Here is a 24,395-nt window from a genome sequence, read left to right on the forward strand (position 1 = left end):
ATCATGTCCACTTGAACACACCAGATAAAGAACAAAATACAATAAAACGTTTTAAACTTAGAGGAAGTATTAATCTTGGGTGAGGTCACAAAGAAGGGTTCACAATGTATGCAAACTGTACAGTAGCAGAACAGTCTGTACATGTAGTTTTAGTATCTGGGGATGAATCCCGAATGTACATTTAAAAAAAACGATAGTATTATGTTCAATGCAGATGTTGCTGCATTGTCCTTGTCAAATTTCTGCAAATGTCATCTGATTTTACATTTTTTAAACATTTTATTTATACCAGATAGTCTTCAACACTTGACCTCTGAGTATATCACAGCTGGAGTTGAAATCCTTTGTTTCAAAGCACCATGACAGTTCTTTTTACTCTCAGCTCAAAATGTATCCAATTCAATTCTAACAAACTTCACCTTCAAACAAAAAGTGAATATTAGTAATAAATCATCAGCTGCTGAATCCGCCTTTAAAATGTGTTTGGGGTGCTGGCAGATGGTGAATAGATATTCTGTCTAATTGCTCTCCAAAAGACTGTCTGGGCCACAAAGAGCAAAAGACTGAAATTTGTCAGTGTTGTAAATCTACCTGTAAAATATTTCACCTGACTGTACAAAATATCCTAAGTGAGAACCTCACAGTCTATCTCTATGTGTTTGTTTGTTTGTCTATTTATTTGAGTATCTGGGCATAAAGACCCTGATTGTGAAAATATTATTTATTACAGTATTAAAAAGAAAAGAAAGACACATGATGATGATGATGATGATGATGATGATGATGATGATGATGGTGGTGGTGGTGGTGCAGTCAAGTGTATGTCGAAAAGAATAAAAATGCAAAGTCACAGATCTTGTTTATAGAATGAACTGAATGAATGGATAAAATTGTCATTTACTGAGAAAAATGTTATCATTATAAGCTGTTAATGCAGATGTATTTAAATACCCTATGTTCTTGTAGTTTCTCTACTATTTATGTGTAAATTAAAAATCTATACATTACCCAGAAAGTGGTTTCATGATTGAAATGACATCATCTCAGTCAGTACCAGTTTATATTTAAACCCCTGGTGTACACCTTGTTGCTCTTGAAACCAAAACTGAGGTGCAACACTGAACAGGTGAAAGTTTGTTTGTCTCCAGCTTCAAGGCACGACTCAAATATTTTTAAGGCCGAGAGTAATTACTCATACTCATTTTCTGAGGTGGAAAACACCTAAAACCTTTACAAGCGTATGAGTAGGCTTTGTCTCGCTTTCAAAGGCAAGAGCGTTGAATAAATATCACATCACAAAACTATCAGTAATTAATGTAATGTATGCACTTTTAATTTTAAAAAACAAAACAAACCATTTGATAAGAGAGCTCAAGAAGCCATAAGCTTCAATGGCGGACCTACTCCCAATAAGATGAGATAAGATGTATCTTTATTGATCCTCCTTGGGAGACATTCAAACTGACACAGCAGTGCACAAAGTAGCATAAGGGTTAAAAGTGATAAAAAATAAATAAAATAAAATACTTCCTGGGATTTACATAGTAAGGACAGCATCAGTCTTTCTAGTGGGAGTGGGAGCTGCTGTGTTGCAGTCTGGCTGATGGTATGAAATACCAAAATAATAAAAACCAAACACATACATTTGTGAAATGTATGCCTATAAATGCAACAGGAAAAAAGGGGAAATAGGAGACACAGATGAGCTCAAAACCATTAAGAAAAAAGGAAGAAAATATGAATAAATTAGAAATGACCTCAATTGTGGTGTTATTTGTCAATATTAAACCATAAATAAATAACATGTTTTCAATAATTCAAATTAAATGTTACTACAAATGTTAGCTGTAATTTTAAAATTTGAATAATGTGTCCTCTTTATTAATGACACATAAATGAGTGAGGGTCGTTGTCCCTTCCTTTCTGCTGCACGACCTCCGCTGCTTGTTTACGGCAGCTGCCTCTCAGACTGTGGGAGTGGTAGTTGTTGTCATAGAAGCAGCAGCAGCAGCAGAAGAAGAAGAAGAAGAAGAAGAAGAAGTTGCCAGCATGGCGTTTACATTGTACACTCTCCTCCAGACTGCCATCCTTTGCACTAATGCAGTCGCTGTACTGCATGAAGAGAGGTTTCTCAGTAAGAGTAAGTACTGTGTCGCCTTTTAGAAAACATACGTCACACATGTTGTTGAGAAAACGGTGCAGACGAAACTAAAAAACAGCTATGTGCGTTCAAACTGCTCTCAAGCTGCTAATTTACAAAGGAAAAGATCCAGGAGTGAGATTTTTAGAAAGAAAACTGAGGTTGTTTAGTAAAGAGAAATACATGGTGTTATATCCTATGTTTTTCAAAGCTTTAGTAATCTTACGTGTGAATAAAAACATTAAAAACGCATATACACATATTGTATGTGGTCTTATTTAGCTCACTGCCAACTCATGTCTGCTTTATCCTTTCTCTGTTTGTCCTCCCCTTCTCCTTTTCCATTTCCAATACCCCCCTTCCTCCTCTGTGTGTATATGTGTGTCCTCTCTGCTTCCATCTCTCTCTCTCTCTCTCTCTCTCTCTCTCTCTCTCTCTCTCTCTCTCTCTCTCTCTGTCTCTCTCTCTGTCTTCAGTGGGCTGGGGTGTTGAGCATGGAGTTGGAGGTTTTGGAGATGATCCAGGAGTCAAAGCCCAGGTCCTCAACCTCATCCGCTCTGTCCGGACTATCATGAGAGGTCAGGAGGCTTCTGAAATATTGATGCTTTCATCTTGAGATCACAGAGAATGTGGAGTGAATATTATATTAAGTAGGGCTGCAGAGCCGTTGAAATGCCTCCTCACATGCATATTTCATTTAACACAAAGCAGTTCTACAATAACTAAAATCAGCTCACTTATTGCTTCAATCAGGAAATGTCTAATTAAAATCAAAGTAAACCAGAATAATCTAACCACATGTTTTCTTGTGTTGTTCTTACAGTGCCTTTAATAATAGTGAACACAGCCTCCATCGTGCTGCTGTTGCTGTTTGGTTGATGGCCAGCCGGCAGTTCACCAAGTGCCAAAATGAAGCCAGAGGATCAGACACATGTGGCAAGGAACAACTACACACACACACACACACACACACACACACACACACACACACTTTCATTTAGAGACTTTTGCCTTTGCTGGTTGTCAGCAGGCTAAACTGTGGCTGTTCATCATGCAAACAAGAAGGAAGATTCAGCCACCACCTGACTCCAAACCTCCGTGAAACCTCCCTATCAGTGTAAATGACTATTTTACAACCTCTAAGAGATAAGTCTATGTTCATCCTATAATTTACTTTTGTCCTGCAGAGTGTGTCATTGCTTGTTGACCACATGATATGTCAGACCAATTAAGGGGAACCATGTCATATTTTATTTTACTGTTACCAAGGCAGGGCTGGGCAATATATCGATATTATATCATGATATGAGACTAGATATCCTAGATTTTGGATTTTGCAATATTATATTAAAGGATGAATTACAGTAAAGTGATGTCATTTTCTGTTCTAGCTGCTATATTATTTACCTTTACCCACTAAGTCATCATATTCACATTACTGATGATTATTTATCAAAAACCTCATTGTGTAAATATTTTGTGAAAGCACCAATAATCATCCCTACAATATTGTCCCAATATTGATATTGAGGTATATCGAGGTCAAAAAATATTGTGATATTTTATTTTGACAGTATCGCCCAGCCCTTTACCAATGAACAACTTGTTACTCTTTACTGTGACAGTGTTGTGAAATCTGTCTATTTATTGTCTCATTCTAATGTTATCCAGGGATTTAGCAGACTTTTAGGATAGATAACATGTCTTAAGTGTTTTTTTAATCAGTATTTAGTATTTTAAGCTTTAGATAGTTTCACATTTTCAAACCAGGAACTTTTTGTAAGGCTGTTCTTTTTGTTTTTTAGAAAATGTTTTAGTCTTAATTTAAAATTTAGTGGTTTTCACCCACTGCCAAAAAAACAAAAAAGTATAATAGAACTGTTACATTAGCTGTCAAAATGTGGAAAATATGACTTCACATCACAATATATTAACACATGATTTTGTGATGTGTTTGCTTCCATTGGATTTTGGATTTCGGTTCAACATGTACTGTAAATTTAAAGGAAACATGACTCAGTAACAATGTGCTGCAAATAGCAGTGAGATGGTTTGTTGCCATGAAATAAATGTATCAATAAACGTTTTTTATCATCTTAATCTTCTCTCTCTATGAGTGTGGCAGCAGAGGAATAGATTACATTCGGTGAAGATTGTATGGTGTTCTGTATTCATCTTTTCCACCTCTGCTCTGTGTGAATATTGACCCAGTATCTTCTCGGCTCTGCTTCATTAATAATCCCCATAGGTTCTGAATGATCATTTCCTCCCCATTTAAACTCTGTAAACATTTTTATTATTAACAGTAGTTGTGATCCTAAATATCTGAGAGGGGGGAGTAAGAGGGGGATCTGCTGGACTTAGAAGCATATGTTTATCAGGGGGATTTGCACAGTAAAGCCACGTTGATCTGTGAGTTTAGCTGCTGGTTCACAGTGAAATCTGTAAATGATCATAAGCGACTGTACATGAATATGTATCTGCACTTTAGTTGTTTAGATGTTCAGTTTTCTATTTTTCAGCTACTCGTAAACTCACTCATTTTTGTTCAGTTGTTAAGGTTGTGTCAGGGGTTCTTATAGATTACATCTACTGTATATAATGACCTGATCTACATGATGGAGTACAGATGGGTGTCAAATTAAGGTAAAACCAACATAAAGTGTCTTTGTAAAGCATTTGGATCGCTATGTGCCACCAGAACAGTTTCAGTGCTCTATGGCATTGATTCTACAGTCTGTGAACGCTACTGGAGGGATGAACACCATTCCTCTAAAAGATATTCTCTCATTTGGTGTTTCGATGATGATGGTGGTGGAGAGTGCTGTCTAACATTTTAGTCCAAAATCTCTCAAACGTGTTTAATTGGGTTGAGATGTGGTGACTGTGAAGGCCATAGCATATGATTCATATCATTTTCATACTCATCAAACCATTCAGTAACCTATCTTGGCCTCTGGATGGGGTTGGATGCATTGTCATCCTGGAAGAGACCACTCCCATCACGATAGAAATATTTCATCATAGCATAAAGATGATCATACAGAGCAACTTTGTATTGATTTGCAATGACCCTTCCCTCTAAAGGGACAAGTGGACCCAAACCACTCCAGCAAAATATCCCCCACAGCATGAGAGAGCCATTGGATCCGCCTAACTGTAGGGATCAAGTATTCAGACCTGTGCTTTTTTTTTCTTTAAGTTGTTCCCCGTTTGTACATGGAAGTCTGGAAGTCTAGACACAAATACAAAATAGTTAAAATGTAATATCAATATTAAAATGAAAACATTTAATTCAAAATATAATTTTTTATACAAATGTTATTTACAGACACAAACATGTAGGAAGGAGACACAAAGATTTTACCCTGGTGAACTTTAATTCTAATTAACTCCAGTGAACAAAACAAAAACACTGAATAGAACATTTTAAATTTTTGCTCCTTCCACCATCTGCATCCCAAAAGTCACATGAAAATACAAAAAAGAGAAACGTGTAAATCAAAAAATTGAACAAAAACAGCTTAATTCAGGACCCAGACATGACATTAAAGTAAAGTTGTAAGAAGGGATTTTATTCTACAGTATCATGTTTTGCACAATCATTATCTGAGATACTGTGCATAATATTTATGTCAGCACAAACACCGAAAATTAATAAAAACAGTACTGTTATTCACTATGAAGAGGTAACATGAAAAGAGGATTTGATCTATGCTGTCTGGCACCGTGCAGACAGACGGTTTTTATCATTAATACCACCCACCATATTAAATCTATTTGAATGCCTGTAAAGACCCTTTAATGCGATATATCTGTTGGTTGTTAGTGGGATGGGACACATATGTTTTTTTTATTATTGTAATGAGTGATTAAGTGGTTAAGGATAACCCTCTTAACTGATTATGGGGGGAAATTGGGAATGGGATGGAGTAAAAATATAGAAAATGAACAGACTGAAATCAAAAAGAGAATGATTTTTTCCCCCTAAAAAACAGAATTTAATAAAAAAGAAATGCCTTGAAAGACAAACAATGGGAAGTATAATTCATAAATTGAAGGAGAGTGTAGACGTTTGTTGAGTTGTTTGAGCTGCAGGGGGCAGTAATGATCACCTAGAGAAAAAAACAAGCCCTTTTTAAATCGACAAACAACAGGAGCTACGTACTCTCGCGATGCTAAGGTTAAGTTATATTAAAATGATTGCTAGAATCTCGCGAGAACATTGCAAGTCGTCTCACCGGCTAATTCAACCCTGCTAAAGGTTAGCTGTGCAGCTCTGTGACTTTTTAAACATACACACTTTATTCAGGTATTGTGCCGTTTTACAATTACAACTGCAGTATACTGTTACATACAGTGAAGTCGCTTTATGTGCTGAAGTTAAAGTCGACAACTAACATAAAATGAGAGGCAATTTAGCTTTTACAGTGCTGCTGTAATCAGTAATACCAGTTTGAGAGATGTAAAACGTCACTACAAAATCAACACTCATACTGTAGCTACTGAATCAGTACAAACACACACACAAATATTAAACTGTTCACTTCAATCGTAGGCGAAAGAAAAAAGAGGAATATTATAGAAATTCAATGTGATATGAAAGTAAGACTGCCTGTATAACAGAAGAAAAAGCCAGGTTAACCATATTGATATATCTCCTTGTTTCAACACTTTATTGAAGCTACATGGTGCTTACACTGCGCTAAATAGAGCCTTGTTTGTGTTAACATTAAAGGACAGGTTCAAAGTTTTTCAAGTCAGGTCCCCAGATGAACACTGATATAGTTGTTTCTTGCTGTAATAATAGTTTATAAGCTACTTGCTATTTAGAAGAGACATACATGATGTGCTTTCATTGTAAGTGATGGATGACAAAACCCACAGTCCTCTGCAAAAATGTATTTAAATGTTTATCAGAAGCTAATATGAAGCTTCAGCCATCCATATATCAGTCAAATCAAGTAGATTCACACTGAATGCACATTTGAAGAGGATGTTATAACAGTCAGTATGAACAGGAGAAATGTTTACAGTGAGGAAAACCTCTTTCACCTGACTTTTTTGGGGTCAGTGCTGATATTAGGGAGTCAATTCTGATACTGATACATCGATAATCTTAGTGAATGTCTACATTAATGCACATTTTTTTTGTTATAATCCCTTAAATATGGTTATCAGACACTTGTGACAAATATATGTAATGGGGGCACATGTTAACAATAAACTTTATTGTATAAATAAAATGTTAAAATTATAAATAACTACAAATAAAACAGACCAAAAAACATGGTATATATTAAACTTAAATTAAGAAAAATATCAAATATACATAAAATGCTGGCTAAAAAATGTTTGTCTCCTCAGATAAGATTCAATCAAACAACCTGAATACATACCTATCAGTGATTAATATTAAATAGAAAAAGCATCATAAAGTATAATTAAATCACTTGAAAATTCATTTGAGAAGACTACACACATGCTTAAACATGTATAGAGAAATAAGCTCATTATCAGCTTGGCTCTTCTCTGAAAGCACAATTTCCTGTTATTAGTTGAGCTAAGTACAAATAATAGATACATAACCTACAGGCTCTATGTGTGTGTGTGTGTGTGTGTGTGTGTGTGTGTGTGTGTGTGTACTGTCACATTGATAACTACATGACAGAAATCCAAGCATGTCTAAATAATAGGGGATCACACAGTCAAATACCAATAGAGCACAATCCCAAAATCTGAATTCCAGGCAAAAAACCATAAATTCTGCGGACAAACCGGTCAATAATCCTATCAGTTTGTCCCAACGTATGTTTGAACAACACAGTAATCTGCTAAATTCTGCCACTACCGATGTGAATTATGATTATGAGTGTATAAGCTAAAAAATAATAAATTGTTATAAAATAATACGCTTTTTTTAAACCCAGCAAAGCTCCATTTACAGTGGACCTTGGTCTTATTTAGCTGTTTAAAATTCATAATCAGTGACTGTGGGCCAAGCAGCTTTTATCTAACAGCAGAGCTACTCAGTATCTCTCAGGACTGAAACTCGTTGAAAAGAACCGCTGTATATTATCTGACTATTGAAAGTGAGCAAGGATCATTATTTTGTAGATTTTTATATTAGACCATTTTTCTCTATAAAAACAAAACACACATATAAGCTACATATCATGTTCACCATGTCCTTCTCTTGCAGGCCTCCAGAATGGCAGGCAGACGTGCTCTGAAGGCTGTGCTCATCGACCTGAGTGGAACTCTACATATAGAAGACACAGCAGTACCTGGAGCGCAGGAAGCTCTCAACAGGTAGGAAACACACTCTGAATCAGGTAGAGGCTCCAAATGTGAAGTCAGGAAGAGTCTGAACTATGAGAGTCACAAAAGCCTCATAGACTGACACATATCTTCTAAAGGTATTGTTGTCATTTATCATACATCACTATTAATTCTAATTTTGTCATCAAATATTCCTGATGCTGTCAGGTTACGGCAGGCGTCTGTGTCTGTGAAGTTCGTGACCAACACAACAAAGGAGAGTAAAAGGAACTTACTGGAACGACTGCAACGTCTCAATTTTGACCTCCAGGTGAAACACACCTCCTCTGTCTGTAAGTGTGTGTCTGTTTGTGTGGCTGGACATTATATTTTCATTGTTTCGTTCATTATAACAGGTAGCACCAAAAAGGTATATCTGGGGCTTTAGTCTTTACTGTTTGATTTAAACAGAAAGGTAAGGTTATGTCTTGTTCAAAGTCATATTTGCTTAACTTCACTCTGCAGGAAAAAGAGATCTTCACGTCTCTGAGTGCAGCGAGGAGTCTGTTAGAGCAGAAGAAACACAGACCATTACTGCTGGTGGAGGACAGTGCACTGGAGGACTTCAATGGTACAGAGCGGAGTGTGTGTGTGTGAGAGAGAGAGAGAAAGACTCTATTACTTGGACTATATTTCACTTGGAGGATAAGTGATCTTAATTTTTTTTGACCCATGTCTTTCCAATTTGCAGGCATCGACACGTCTGAGCCAAACGCTGTCGTCATCGGACTCGCACCGGATCACTTCAACTATCAAACTCTCAACAAGGCTTTCAGGTGATAAAAGAGAAAACCTGAGGAAGGTTTATACAGTAAAAAATAGTTGTGAGAGAAAACATGGGGGAAGATGTTGAAATGCTGAGATTTTCTGACAGGTTTCATTGCTGTAACAGACTGTAGTTGTTCTGGCTGTTTGGAAAAATGAGAATGAACTAACTATACAATTTAAGTGCCTTAAAAAGACCTTAAAAATGTTTTTTGATCAGTACAAATTGCAGAGTTACTGATAAAACTGACCTCTTCCTACCAAACTCATACTAATCTAAATCATCTAAATATTGCAATAAGTTTTTTCTGCTTGTCATGTTTGATAAATACAGTGCAGTTAACCATGTCTATTCCTCCCCAGAATGATTCTGGATGGTGCTCCTCTCATTGCCATCCATAAAGCTCGGTACTATAAACGGAAGGATGGTTTGGCACTTGGCCCCGGGCCGTTTGTAACAGGGCTTGAGTACGCCACAGACTGTAAAGCTGCTGTGGTGGGAAAGCCTGAAAAGACATTTTTCACACAGGTTAGAAATATATGTGTTAGCCTTTTTCCACTTTCATTTGTTGTCAAGTAAGAAAACTGGTCTTTGTATTTATCACCAGTATTTAAATCATTAAAGAATATGTACTTTGGTTGTCATCATTGTAAAAAGCTGCTGATTGCTTTAATTATCATCTTATTACAGCCTCTAATCTCTTTTTCTCCTGTTTGTTTCCTTCCAGGCTCTTGCTGATTTAGGATGTAACCCCAATGAAGCTGTCATGATAGGAGATGTAAGTATATTGTCATTTCTGATACATTAACAGCAGTTAAATTCAGTTAATTTTCAGCATTTAGCTGAGAGACTAAGCAGGCAGCAGCACATCCTCATACACCACAGCATGGAGAGTACCTACTGTTGTTGGGATTTAAACCTAAGACGAGTTACTTAAACCCCAAATAAAATAAAACTAGATAAAGTACACATCTGTTAAATCTCTTATTTAAAGTTGATCTCTGGTGTGCTTTGGGTGTGGTGCTGTTTTCCTACAGGATGCCAGAGATGATGTGGGAGGAGCTCAGAATGCAGGAATGTTGGGCATTCTGGTAAAAACTGGTAAGTTAAACTCAAACCTCCAACAGTATCAATTCATAAATCAAGAATCGAAATTGCGAGGACAGTGAAGATTCACACCACTAGACCTGATGCCATTGGCTAGCTACTAAACTGACTATTAAGATAAGTTGTTATTTCTGTGCTTGATGACTATCTGTTTTCTCTCATGTCATCTTTCAGGTAAATACAGAGAAGGAGACGAGAATAAAATCAACCCTCCTCCCCATCTGACATGTGACAGCTTTCCCGATGCTGTTGAACACATCCTGAAGAACCTGCTATAAGAATGAAGCAGCAGCAGAATTCTTCATGTTTCATTCCCTCTTCATCTTGCACACAGAAAACACTCTCAAATCATCAACACTCACTGTTAACCGTCCCTAACTAAATAATGCATTTAAACAAAGATGTCCAATAGAGTGAGGGACTACTTTCGCTCTTTAAGTCCAGAACACTGAAAAGTGAAGCCTGTTTCTCAGAAACAACTGTCTGTTGATAAGATATTATCATGTATGAATATATGTTTAAATAAAACAGTAACTATTATGTAGTATTTTTGGGTTCTCATTATCATTGCACAGATTAACAAAATTAAGAAAGACAGCATAACAAATTGTAGCACTAACTCAGAACACCAGTTTTCACATACTTTGTTCAAGAAGTTTGTATTTGTGAATGATGCGTGAGAAATGTTAAATGTTTACTGGTATGAGAATTATTTGAAGTATCAAACATGCCCCAATAAATCATATAATAGTTACACACACACACACACACATAAGTATGATTTTTTGAAAGATTCTAAGTAATGCAAGTAATGAATATCCATCATGCTAATAGAATATGTTGATAAACATTCTTGCAACTTTTACTTGTTCCTGTTAAGTGTAACAGCAGTAGATTCATTTGTATACAGTAATGTCATGTCTTATCCAGACATGCTGTAGTGTTAGTGTGTCTCTCATGTTGAAACATCCCTGTCAGACAGACTCATACTGTCTCTCCCAGGCTGAGTATCTCTCCATCAGGTTTCGGGCTGAGGGTTTCGTGTGTGCTAAGACTTCCAGGAAGTCTGCTGTTGTCACGGTTTCCAGCTGGATGGCAGGCATGTCAGTATCTCCTGTGGAGGAGAGTCACAGTGATGCTGCAGTGTCTTATTCAGGGTGACAGAAAACATAGATATTGTGGGGGTCAATCCTGCCATGTGGATATATATCAAACCAGCAGTGTGTGTGTGTGTGCGTGTCCTACCATCCTGATGTGCCTCCAGAGCATCAAAGATCTTGCGAACTGGTCTCATGGCAGCCTCCTTACACACCAGTCTGATGTCAGAGCCAGAGTAACCCTCCATCTCCTAAAACAAGAGAATACATAACTGACAGTACATCATGATGGATGATGAAACACATTTTTTCTTAACACTAAAACTGAGAAATGGGATAACATGTTAGATTAAACATGTTTATGTAAATAAAATAGAAAAAGACTTGAAAACCAGAGCAGAATAACTATAATGAAGACAATGCTCAATTAAAGGCTTCCATGAGCAACACTGTGATGCTGTGAGTGAGGGATGTGGGGAATTTAGGGACGAGTAGGATTGAATAGAAGCAGCTTAAGGGGGCGCTCAGCTCTCTGGAGAGCAGAGCTTGGTGGACATTACAGGGCAGAAGCCCAGCCAAGCAACTCATATTGTACTCATTGCTGGGGGGATGGCTACTGACAGTAAAGATAGGTAGTGGTCTGAAGGGTGAAGTTCCTGTGTAAGGCAGGGCTGCTGGTGTAAGGTAGCAGGGATCATAGGAGTGCTTTTATCTGCTCTCTACACTCTTACACCTAATTATTTGAAGCTAATATGAGGACATGATTTTGTCATTGTAAGCAGGTTTAGAGGGGATCTGCTGATGGCCAGTATAAACAGGAGGAATGTTTGTTTTAAATGCTCACCTAACAATTGCTTTGAGGCACACTTGAAAAATTGTGAACCTGTCCTTTAAAGTAAAGGTAACACACCTTTGCCAGAGTTTCATATTCCAGCTCAGTTCGTAGCTCCACCCCTCCTGTGGCGCTAAGAGGAGGCAGCCAATGAGACATCATGGCTTGGCGAGCTGGTGAGGAAGGAAGACCAACCAGAATCCTCTTCTCTAACCTCCTCAGCATGGCATGGTCCAGTTCCCTAAGAGAGGAGCAGGAACAATTACAAACGTTTTTAGGACTCAGGAAAAAAAGTTATTTATTCCATTTGTTTCACTGCAGATGTTCAGATGATATTGACATCTCATGTTGTTTTAGGAATTACCCAAACCCAATGGATAAGAGAAATAAAAGGATTAAAGAAAAGCTTAGTGTTCATCTCCACTTCTAAATATCAATACCAACATGATGAAGTCTGTGTGTATGTTACCATGGCAGATTGGAGGCAGCCAGAACAAACACCAAGTCCTCTGATCTCGCCAGTCCGTCCATCTGGACCAGCAACTCTGTCTTCATCCTGCGACTGCCCTCGTGCTCTCCTCTGAAAACACACATCTGTCTGCTGTTCATCAACTTTCTAATCACCTCTGCATCCATATGAGACATTCAAAACTGCTTACACTAAGAACATAGTTACTTCAATATAAGGAAAAACCTGTGGGAGTCAAACCATGTCAATCTTTTTAATTTTGGTTTTTCAATAATTTAATTAAAGCTGAAACAATCATTTAAATGATCTTGCTAGGATAGTAATTATTAATCATGTTATTAGACATGATTATTTTTGTATATACGATTGGACCCAGTGTCCTGGGTTAACAAATTACAGACATCACAGAGTGAGTCATCTGTCTTACTCAAGGACACTTTGGCCAGAGACATGGCTTTAGATGGACAGACACATTGGCTATTGCGGGGATTGAACCCCTAACTTTCAGCACATCTGCCAAACTTTGTGGTTCAGCTCACCCCATGCTGATTCCTCTCTGGCCCATCACTGACTCCAGCTCATCCAGGAAGATGGTAGATGGGGCGTGGTACCTGGCCAGCTCAAACAGGACCTACAAACATATAGTTTAAGGGCACAAACTACATCTAACAGTGCCAAATGTTGTACAGGTGTATCCCCTTTTAAGTCTGTGCACATCTTCTAGTTGTGCATTCACAGATTATCAAAACTTTGTTCCTCTTGATGTAAATGTATGGCAAGAGGGGCGGAAACCAAAAATATGAAATAGTAATGGTAAAATAACCTACCCTGACCAGTTTCTCAGAGTCTCCTCTCCACTTGCTGACGATGCTCGAGGCTGAGATGTTAAAGAAGGTTGTCTTACATTCTGTAGCCACGGCCTTGGCCAGCAGGGTCTTACCTGTACCTGTGTATGGGAGTGAAACAGGTCATGAGGTATAGTGTATAGTGCAAAATATAGGACTTGTAAACCTGCCAAAGGTTTAACAGCACTGGAGATCTTACCTGGGGGGCCATAGAGCAGCAAGCCCTTCCATGGAGACAGGATGCCTGTAAACAGCTGGGGGTACTGTAAAGAGAATAAAAGAAAAGAAGACAAAATTGGGAAAGAAATGGGGGTAGAAACATAAAAACGAGACAAAACACATCATAGTTCAATATGAGAATACTTTAAAAGTGTTACATGATATTATTACCACAAAGTATGGCACGTGTAGATGTGTGAATGTTAGGGGTTCAATCCCAGCAATAGCCAATGTGTGTGTCCATCTAAAGCCATGTCTCCAGCCAAAGTATCCTAGAGTAAGACAGATAACTCACTCTGAGATGTGTGTAATTTGTTAACCCAGGACACTGGGTCCAAAAGTATCTAGTTTTGATCCAAAAATAATATAATAATACTTCCTGCTACAAAACATGTATCTCCATTATCTGTAGGCCAATTAGAAGCTGAGTTGTACACTAAGGACACTGATGAGCCTGATGTGTGGCTGAGTCAGTTCTGCAAACACCACGCAACATTTATCAGCCTGAATTTTAGGCTGGTGAATAGAAGCAAATCACCAAACTGACCTTATAACCTAGAGAATGAATAATAATGGAGACAGAAGTTGGGGATTGTGGGAATGTGGAGGAAAGTTGTTATTCAATAAAACTGGCCGGCAGAATAGAGGATAGACACATCAGTCCTCATCTCCGTCTGTAAATGTCAAGAGGATGCAGACAACCTGATTTGTTGTCATCATATCCATGAGAAAGGTCTGGGTGATGATGATAGAAGTGTGTGTGTTTTCTGTGTGTGTGCACGCTTTTTTCATGTTTTTTGTATGTGCCAGCTTTTATTTGTTCATGTATTTCTGTATGCATCAGCAAAATACGGTATATCTGGTTATGTGCATACATTCTACATGGCATTACACCTATGTGTTTGTGCACCCAATATGTGTGTTCCTTCCTCCCTGCCTATCTATCCATCTATGTATGTGTGTTACCATATTATCCCAGATATAGATTTAATGTCAGCCTAACAGAATGGCCTGACCCCACTGCCCTCCTTCTCTTTAAGCCCTTTAAAGGAGATGTATTCAGAATCGAAGACGGGCGACCGGTGCTGAAATACCAGCGTGCTTGGGCAGCGGGCTCACCTTAATGGGATAGACGACAGCTTCTTTGACTAATCGCTTTGCGTCCTCCAGGCCAATGATGTCCTCCCACCGCACGTTGGGGCTGTGCAAATAGATGTCCTTTAGGGGTGAACACATACACAAACACAGAGAGTGAGGGATGCATGTGGAAGCTATCAGCCAGAAATAGACACGTGTCCTGGTGCGATTAGTGCGTAAATAGGTGTCCTTTAGAGTGAAACGTCAGATAAGGGATATAGATAGAACCTGCGCCTTCATTAATACAACAGATCAATTCATTCACAACTAAGCCCTTCACTGCTCTCTAGTGGACATATTTATCATCACATACATCACTTAAAGGATATTTGCCCACGTTTCTACAAGTTCAGATAAAATCAGCTCTTCTACATATATTTTTGAGTATGTTTGCATTTGTGTGTATGTGTGTGTGTGTGTGTAGTACCCTGCTGATGATTGTAGCCAGTTCTTTCATCTCACCACTCATTCCAGAAAAGCCACTAAGAGGCTTCAGCAGCCTTTCCTGCAACACAACATAAAAGCATTACTGTAGGTAGTGGTTTCAAATATTTAGCATGTTTTACACACTTTGGTCAAAGTGGTTGGTTTTATATTCCCTCAGTGTTGCTTAGAGGCTTGACTGTCGTTACCATATGGTCTGATTCACTGCCCACTCCTCTGCCGTCAGTCATGGGGCCCTGCGACAGACAATAAAACATTTTTTACACATCAAGGGAAACAGAGGCATAATGAAACAGCTGTAATTAACTAATGTACAATCATAGACTTTTTCATTTGGATGTATCACATTCCTAATATCTCTGCATGAGGATTAATGTTTAAAATACAAATAAATAAAAAACTTCCCCAGTACCTTCTTGTTCATGACTGCCTCTCCAGCTGGTCCGTTCTTGATGGAGGAAACATTGAGACCAAACTCTGATGACTCTGAAGGAACAGAAGAGCCATCCTCCTGGGAAATGAAATACAGTCATCAAGTTGCAAGAATTGCTTTTAAATGTAATATACTGATTTGGGTTGTTCTATGTTTAATGCGGTATATTTGAATGTACGTTAGCAGCGGTCTTCCTGGTTGTGCCTCCAGAGTTCGGCCTCTGTGATGGGTTGATTTTGGGAAGAGGCTTCACAGCTGAACAGGTACTCCTGGGAGAGAAAAAGCGGCCGAGCAGAGAACAACAGGAGACATTTAAACTAACCCACAATCACACTGGGCATTCTACATCACTGTCAAGTCTTTCTAATGCTTCTTTACTTGTTACCATGTTGTTATTGTCATGTTTTTACTCTTTTGGTTCATAGTGGGAGTATGTATGTAGAGTGCTGTGCCCTGAACATGAAATAAGACACACAGACACACTTACCTCTTTATTCCACCATTTTTTGCAGATCTGCTTTCACCTTGACACAGAAAAACAACAACAAATGCAACAAAAAATACACTATTATCAATATTTTATAAATATATTGCAGTAATTCAGAACTTAGCAACAAATACAGTATATCTAACTCTGTGTGGTGTTCTTGCTCTCACAGTTTGGTATATTTCTGTTATTTATTTGACTCAATAGTTTATCAGTGGTCTCACACCTGGTTCTACTGTTTTCCTGATGAGTTTGGGATATTTCTGAAACTTGACGTAGTGATAGCTCTCATACTCCATCAGCACCATCTCCAGATCGATGTTATCACACACCTCGAACTTCCTCACACCTGCGTTAGTCTCCTGGTCCAAGGCCACTGCTGCAGCTACGTAGCTGTTGGATGGACACACACGTGAACTCACACACATGCACATACAGTGTAAAGATAAGAGAAGTTACACAACCCAGGTCAACCATGTCTGCTGTCGTGTACTGACCCTTGCCCCAGCAGGTGGTGGTAGATGAGGATGAGAAGGCTCTTCTTCCTCATCTCAGTCCTCAGCTCATCCTATTGGCCACAAAAAAACTGAGTACTGATGTAAAAATATTAAATTACAAGTAAAAGTCATGTGTGAAAAATATAAGTATTAATAGAAAAATGTAGTTAAAGTATTACAGTAAAAGTAGTGGTTTGGTCCTGACTGATTATTATTATATATGACATACTGAATCAGTGTTAAAGCAACATGCTACTTTTGTAGCTGCTGGAGGTAGAGCTAGTTTACACTACTTTATATTCAGTTAGCTAGTTTAGTCCAGTGATTCCCAACCTAGGGGTCAGGCTCCTCCAAAGGGTCACCTGGTGACCTAACGACCTGGGGGTTGTGAGATAATTAATGAGGAGAGGAAAGAAGAAAAAACAAAGTTCTGATACATCTGTTTTCAGTTTTTGTACTTTCTCCTCTAATCTTTGATTTTAGAAATTTTGGATCATTTGAACAATTATTGAAATGAAATCATGTGAGAAGTTTAAAGGGGAAAATTACTATTTGCTTGGGCTGTTAACAACTCAGACATCTGAAATGTGACCCCAACTACACACTGCTTTTTGTAAGATGTCAAAAGCCAAAAAGTTGTCATCTTTAATAATGTGTTATAGTTTATTATTCCCCCCTGGAATGTAGTGGAGTGGAACTATGGAGTAAATGGAAATACTCAAGTACAAGTACTAGTACCTCCAAATTATATTTAAGTACTGAATGTGAGTAAATGTGGATACTTTTCACCACTGGTTAAATAAAGAAATGTCTGTCTTTTGAATATATGTGGAAAATATGTCCCAGTAAGCCATGACAGTGTGACAATGATTCACATTCATTCATTCAATGAATTCAGAATGTTCCAGTTGAAAAGGCCTATCAATTTGCCTTTTTCTTGTACTTTTTTTTGTATTTGAGTTGAGTGAGTTTCTGGTCTGATACTGTGTTATGAGCCATCCAGACCTCTCAGATCATTTAGGACAAGTCTGCTTTCTGTCCCCAGAGTCAAAACTAAATATGGAGTAGCAACATTCAGTTTTAATGCTCCACACATATGGAGAACTATTCTGTTTTCTGCTGCCTTTCATTGGATTAAATTTGAGGCTTTTGATTCATACCTTACACTGCACTTTATGTTTTATGTAAAGCACTTTGAATTGCCTTGTTATTGAAATGCGCTACATATAAACAAACGTGCCTTGTAGGGATGAGTAATTACATCTCTTGTTGGCTATGTAAAGGTCTAAAAATCAGATTTAAACATTGGACTAAGAAGATAGATATATAGACAGCCAGAAGAGGGCGACAAATTACCATACATGACAACCAGCTGATTTGGTATCTAGGCAACCAGTGGACGCCGACTAAATGTAGCTCTGGACTTCTGGAAAGCTAGCCTGGTTAGCTCGACCATAGACATGTATATATGTCTATGAGCTCGACTACTAGCGTTAAAGCGCTTAATGACTATTTGTGACAATTAATTTGAAAGTGGCGTAAAATACACCGAGCTACATGCAGGAGACATATAATGTTAGTGCAGTAACCCATTGTGCCATTAACGATGAGCACAGGCAGAAGTTTCTCTCTCAAGCATCAGTGCCAACAATTATTCATTAAATCAGAGAACACACCAGAAAACAAAGCCAGTTCATTAACTCACCGCTTCCCGAGCCTGATGGGCGACTTTCATAGACTGATATGAGAGCTCCATCATGAGTTAAAGAGATTTTTGAGACTGTTCGTCAGTTGTTCTTGAAGCCTGCAGTTCGAGGTGTGGGGTCTTTTTTGTGGGTTTTCCCCTCGGGGCTTGCCGTACTTACAATGACAGACTAGAGCAAAACTTACAAAAACATGTATGTGCCCCATATGTATTCAAGAAAATGCGTTTTAAAAATTTCACATTGTAGGCCTACATGTTCTTAAATGGTATAATGAATTAAATAAAATAGAACTCAAATCCCTAATTACAAAGTAAAACACTTTATTAGTTAAAGAAACATGAGCATAAGATGAGATGTGGTTGAAATCTCTGGAAAAAGTCAGATCTACTTATTATGTTTTGTTTTTGTCAAATAAAAATAAAAAAGAAACCAGTAATTAAACATTCTTAATACCCTGCAATGAAATAACTATAACTTCAGTGGGTGTGTTGTATTTGGAAGGACATTACAGAACTATAACAGTATGTAGCGCTCATTTAGTGATAATATTTCACAGTTTAGTTCCTTTTGCTTAAATATTGCTGTGATTTAACCCCAGCCTCATTCAAGGCTCACATGTTCTCCTTATTGAGATGCAAATGGTATTTTAACTCACATTATCAAGTGACGCATGTGATACAGAATATTTCCACTGGAGAGCAGGGAAGAGCTTTGATGTAAGTGGGCTGGTGGTGTGTATTAATGAAGACCCAGGGGTTCTATCTGTTTCCATTATCTCATGTTTTATTGTAAAGGATACCTTTTTATCCAAGCCTAATTGCACAAGGATGTGTGTGTGTGTGTGTGTGTGTGTGTGTGCGTGTGTGTGAGAGAGAGAGAGAGAGAGAGAGAGAGAGAGAGAGAGAGAGAGAGAGAGAGAGAGTGTGTGTGTGTGTGTGTGTGTGTGTGTGTGTGTGTGTGTGTGTGTGTGCGTGTGTGTGTGAGAGAGAGAGAGAGAGAGAGAGAGAGAGAGAGTGTGTGTGTGTGTGTGTGTGTGTGTATGTGTGTGTGTATCCATATCCTCTATCATATTTTCTACTTGGATCGCTAACTCTGTGTTTGTGTGTGTTGACTCCTAAATGACATCTATTTGCACAATTTCAACATGCGGTGGGAGGACATCATTGGCCTGGAGGACGCAAAGCGATTAGTCAAAGAAGCTGTCGTCTATCCCATTAAGGTGAGCCCGCTGCCCAAGCACGCTGGTATTTCAGCACCGGTCGCCCGTCTTCGATTCTGAATACATCTCCTTTAAAGGGCTTAAAGAGAAGGAGGGCAGTGGGGTCAGGCCATTCTGTTAGGCTGACATTAAATCTATATCTGGGATAATATGGTAACACACATACATAGATGGATAGATAGGAAGGGAGGAAGGCCCATCACAAACTAGACCTATATGTATAAACACACAACAACTTACACTACAGTATGTGTGCAATGTATAACATGCACATGTGGACACTCTCACTCTTTATGCACAGACACAAACACACACATATCCACATGAAATACACACACTTCTATCATCATCACCACTCAGACCTTCCTCATGGATACGATGACAACAAATCAGGTTGTCTGCATCCTTTTGACATTTACAGACGGAGATGAGGACTGATGTGTCTATCCCCTATTCTGCCAGCCTGTTTTATTGAATAATACCATCTGTTCATGCCGCATCCGCCACATACCCGCAATCCCTGAGCTCATCTCGATATTTATTAACTCCCCTGAGTATGTAAGGTAATAGTTTTGTGAATTCACTCATCTTCTGTTTACCGGCTAAAATCGTCCCTTATGTTTGTTCTGCAGGACAAAGGCATCTGTGATGGATTACATACTAGGGTAATAGCTCACTGCACTGCACTGCACTGCACTGCAATATACACTCTGACTATAGGTCTCTGTGAAGAATAAACTCGTCCTTAATCCAGCATAATTTATAGCACTATGGTGAACTATTAAAAAATGAATGGCCCCATAGTAGGAGTTGACCTCAAAGATGAGCAGAGTTTTAACTTTGTGTTACTTGAGTCTAGTTTGGATTCAGTGTGTATGTAAGGAAACAGGCGTGTGCAATTTTTATTCCAAAAACATTTATTTCTTCTGGCACTGTCAGTTTTCATCATTACCTTACAGTACATTGCACATCCACTCATCAATGTTCAAGTTACAGTATCATTTGTTTTTCCATCCAACCTGAGACCACATGATGCTGATGCTGCTTCATTTCAACCAAATAACTCCAGTTTTAGGTAGTTACAGTATGATTTCACCCCCACAGAAGCTTGACGGGTTCAAGCATCAATCTAAAAATAAGGCTTTTATTTGATCTGAAAAGGTAGAAACTGGGGGCAACAGTGATTTGCTTTTAGAGTACAAATCAAAGTGTAATATTTTCAAAAGGCTTTGACGTTCTACTGCTTCTGCTCAGTATTTACTACAGTATGGAGATGTGAAGGATGAGACCCTCAGATAGTGTTGTTTTTGCCCTGTTGGGCTAGTGCAAAGTTCCAGAGCCAAGTTGATAGTTGTAGTTATTTAAACAATTAAAAATATATTGTAACATGTCTAGTTCAACTCATAAAACTTTCTAAAATATGTCAGATACATTACATAATGTATTAGGATTAAGTTGGGTTGCGAGGAGAAAAAAAAGGAGAAATCTGAAAATTGCTCCTATATCATTGTTTGAAATCTGCTGTTGCACAGTAGCTCTGGAGTCAACACACAATAACACACAATCTATAATCATTTAAACACGGCTGTCTCTGAGCTGGTGAGCATCTGACTACGGCTCTCATTGGGGCAACATGGGACCTTCCTCACACCATCCTTGCAATTTTCTTCAAAATAACCTCTTAGATTGACAGATCAACTCTGAGTGAGTGCCAAAACACAACAGAGGCGTAATCTTTGGAAGTCAGATATTCAGAAAACTGGATTAACACAAGACCCACATTCACTGAGAATCCACATGCATATAAATATGAGATGGGTATCTACTGAGAAAATGCTGTTTGTTTTACAAGCCAAATTAAGCATTGTACATTTGTTTAAGAGGGATCCCTTGGTCTAGAGATGCAAGATAATCAACAACTAATTTGGACTTCAGCATTTACTGAAAAAGTGTATTATATATGTGTATATACCTTGTTACAAACAAATCTGTATTATTCACAGAAGAATCTCAAATTTGGCAAAAGTAGTTTTATGGTCTTTGAGAATATTTATTTAAACTGGATTTTAAAAATATGCAATAGTTTGTATATTAGTAAACTTACAGTAAGATCTCACTGACTACGAAGGCAGTAGCAGAGCTCTCAGAGGAATGATCATTGTGTAAAAGGGTACTAAGAAGGGACCTAGGGTAAGGGTTGATTCAGAATGACATGTTCCTGTGTGTGTTCCAGTGGTTTAAAAAAAGATTCACCGTTGCACTATTGTTGATGCAGTTTGATATCAAGATGTCAGTTTGTGTTACAAGTTGGGGTGAAGTCAAACTTTTTGTTTTTTGTATAGCCTTTATGGAGAGTCACAAACTTGAATGTAGATGGAATCAACTCTAGTGATGCTTGATTGTCTACAACTTCAGGCAAAAATGGTTGAACAGACATTCCCCCCCATGCTAGATGTTAGTGATCAGGGGACAAAAAGGGGCTTCGGACGACATGGCAAACATTTGATGTTACTGTCCCTGTGCAGGCTGTGCCTCAGAAAACTCCTGCATCTGTGAGTAGTGTACCAGCCTCGAGCAGCAGACATTTGACGTAAACTCGTACAGTGTAGAACATTGTGAGGAAGTCCTGGGTGCTGAACAGGGTGTCTGCCAGAGCGAAGCCCAGGGTGGAGGGGATGAAACCTTGGCCGTACTCCACCATCCATGTCCCGGCGCTCCACTGGACAGATGTAGCCTCGCCTACGCTGTGTACGATGGTGTCACCTGCAGGATACAAGCAGTCAGACATGGAAACTACTTAACTGGATTCGTACACATGAAGGAAAATGACATTAGATGTTCATATAAGTTCATAATATTGCAAATTAAAATGTGGTAAGGTGTTACCAGGGTAGTAAAGTTCACTCTTAGTTGTTCCCTCCTTCCACTGTCTGAAAGTGCCAGAGATGATAGTGTCTGAAATCTCAGCCCAGTAGCGACCTGACAGAAGCAAAGAGCAAACATGGTGTCAAAATTAGATTAGGTTTTCTTCATAGTTTGGTCACAAAGAAAAAATACATCAAAAACTCCAAGAAAAAGGCTCCCAAGTATGTGTTTGCCCCAGAAAGAGGAAAGTGTGTATTTTCCATGTTGCAAAAAGACTGACTTTTAACCCCCTCCTTCCTCACCTGAGTGTCCTCCTGTATCCACCGCGGTACCAAACAGCAACAGGTACTCTGTGAGCGAAGCGTGGAGGAGACACATGGAGCCCATCCATCCACCAGCGTTCACAAACACCCACTGCAGGTCCTCGTCTGGCAGGATGTGGCCAGGATATCTATTAAAGTTTAGTTACACTATATTAGTTGGCTCTTAAACACACAGTACAGCTAATCATCTGATAGTAATTCTATTTTTTTTAACTAGTAGCGCTGAAAACATGTGTTGGTGTGTTGGCTGAAATAGGTTTTGTCGTGCCACTACCACATATAAAGGGCAGAAGGTGTTATTTGGCACTGGAAACCTTTTAAAGTGATGTTACAAAATGGTCAGTTGCACAAACATGATATTTACTGACAAAAGTATGAATGAAAGAGAGGCAAAAAATAACTCCTGGAAATTAAACAAATAACTTAAGCCAAAGCAAACACACAAATAAATAAAATCTGCTGCCTCACAGCAAGCTTTCCTCCCTACTTTACCTCAGCTGACCACGGACTGGCCTTTTAACCTTCTCAGCTTCACTTAACTGGAATGTAACATCTACTCAAGTTACCATAGAGTGAGCTTGACTGAAACCAGTCTGCAAGTGCTGAAATAGTTAGTTTGAAATCTGATAATTGACCTATTAAGTAAAAAAAAAAAAAAAAAAAAAAAAAACTGCATTCCTTGGTTGCAGTTGCTCAGACCAGTTAGTGAAAACAAATAACACACATACACAGAATACTGGTTGGAGTCCTAAATGTGTACATGTCAGTCTTATGTCCAATGTTTTAATATGATCTGGTGTAAAATAGTGACATTGTTACCTCTTCCTGAGCTCCACCACCACTTTGGAGAAGGCCTGCTCATGGTCCTGTCCTGAGAATACACACATTAACAGTATGTTGAGTAAACATGAAAGGCAGGGAGTAGTAGCTGTTTAAGCTAACTGCATTCATATATTCATACTTTAAACAGCATTCCAGTTCAATTCAGGTTGCTCTACTCTTTGACTTGCTTTGAGCTCCCAAGTCCTCATGACCAAACTCACCTGCGTACTGTTTGGCCAGTTTGGCGACGTCTTCTTTGTTGAAAACGTATTGCTTAGTGGCCATCCACTGTCGCAGCAACAGCACGCACAGGACGGTGACTACGGAGAACAGGAACAGTCTTAAACTCGTTTTAATTACAGACATGATGGAAACAAAAGCCAACAGACAGACACACAGCGACAGGGCTCAGGCTACATGTGTACACAGAGGCAGACAGGTTGCTTCAAAAGACTGACAGCTTCTTCCTGGTCAGGTGGGGGCGGGATATACTCGCTCGACCAATCATGGGCTGAGTTGGTCGCGTAGGCAACAGCAACTCCCGTGGTTGCCAGCATGTTATAAAACCCCCCATTTAAAGAGTTTTAAGATTATTTTTTATGTACAGTATTGTGGTTTCCCCCCACATAGATATACACACTGTAATAAGATGCACTTAGTTGGTAA

General features: G+C 38.6%; 4 protein-coding genes across 5 annotated transcripts; 2 read left to right on the top strand and 2 right to left on the bottom strand.

Moving 5' to 3' along the window:
• The first annotated feature begins 2,033 nt into the window (after positions 1-2,033).
• On the top strand, positions 2,034-3,095 carry ier3ip1 (immediate early response 3 interacting protein 1). The gene is made up of 3 exons (XM_053340255.1): positions 2,034-2,140; positions 2,617-2,718; positions 2,964-3,095. The coding sequence occupies exons 1-3, from the start codon at positions 2,050-2,052 to the stop codon at positions 3,017-3,019; spliced, it is 249 nt and encodes an 82-aa protein (XP_053196230.1). The 5' UTR covers positions 2,034-2,049; the 3' UTR covers positions 3,020-3,095.
• Positions 3,096-6,387: 3,292 nt separating this feature from the next.
• hdhd2 (haloacid dehalogenase-like hydrolase domain containing 2) lies at positions 6,388-10,818 on the top strand. 2 transcript variants are annotated; one of them, XM_053340240.1, is made up of 9 exons: positions 6,388-6,452; positions 8,343-8,452; positions 8,630-8,732; positions 8,927-9,032; positions 9,153-9,237; positions 9,590-9,755; positions 9,955-10,005; positions 10,265-10,328; positions 10,509-10,818. In XM_053340240.1, exons 2-9 carry the CDS (start codon positions 8,352-8,354, stop codon positions 10,610-10,612), a joined length of 780 nt encoding a protein of 259 aa, XP_053196215.1. In that variant the 5' UTR covers positions 6,388-6,452; positions 8,343-8,351; the 3' UTR covers positions 10,613-10,818. The 2 variants fall into 2 exon arrangements, with proteins under 2 accessions (XP_053196215.1, XP_053196216.1); XM_053340241.1 differs by having other exon boundaries at positions 6,394-6,404.
• Positions 10,819-11,308: 490 nt separating this feature from the next.
• On the bottom strand, positions 11,309-18,553 carry katnal2 (katanin p60 subunit A-like 2). The gene is made up of 16 exons (XM_053340237.1): positions 18,500-18,553; positions 16,795-16,865; positions 16,524-16,690; positions 16,298-16,334; positions 15,989-16,079; positions 15,790-15,888; positions 15,566-15,613; positions 15,361-15,438; positions 14,916-15,014; positions 13,777-13,840; positions 13,560-13,678; positions 13,272-13,363; positions 12,733-12,843; positions 12,342-12,504; positions 11,580-11,682; positions 11,309-11,448 (listed from the first exon to the last, which is right to left on the bottom strand). The coding sequence occupies exons 1-16, from the start codon at positions 18,551-18,553 to the stop codon at positions 11,309-11,311; spliced, it is 1,536 nt and encodes a 511-aa protein (XP_053196212.1).
• A 2,071-nt stretch (positions 18,554-20,624) lies between these two features.
• sigmar1 (sigma non-opioid intracellular receptor 1) lies at positions 20,625-24,155 on the bottom strand. The gene is made up of 5 exons (XM_053340193.1): positions 23,951-24,155; positions 23,727-23,778; positions 22,887-23,035; positions 22,606-22,698; positions 20,625-22,482 (listed from the first exon to the last, which is right to left on the bottom strand). Exons 1-5 carry the CDS (start codon positions 24,093-24,095, stop codon positions 22,253-22,255), a joined length of 669 nt encoding a protein of 222 aa, XP_053196168.1. The 5' UTR covers positions 24,096-24,155; the 3' UTR covers positions 20,625-22,252.
• Between the last annotated feature and the right edge of the window lie 240 nt (positions 24,156-24,395).

This window comes from Scomber japonicus, chromosome 19 (genome assembly GCF_027409825.1).
Source record: "Scomber japonicus isolate fScoJap1 chromosome 19, fScoJap1.pri, whole genome shotgun sequence".
Lineage (NCBI taxonomy): Eukaryota > Metazoa > Chordata > Actinopteri > Scombriformes > Scombridae > Scomber > Scomber japonicus.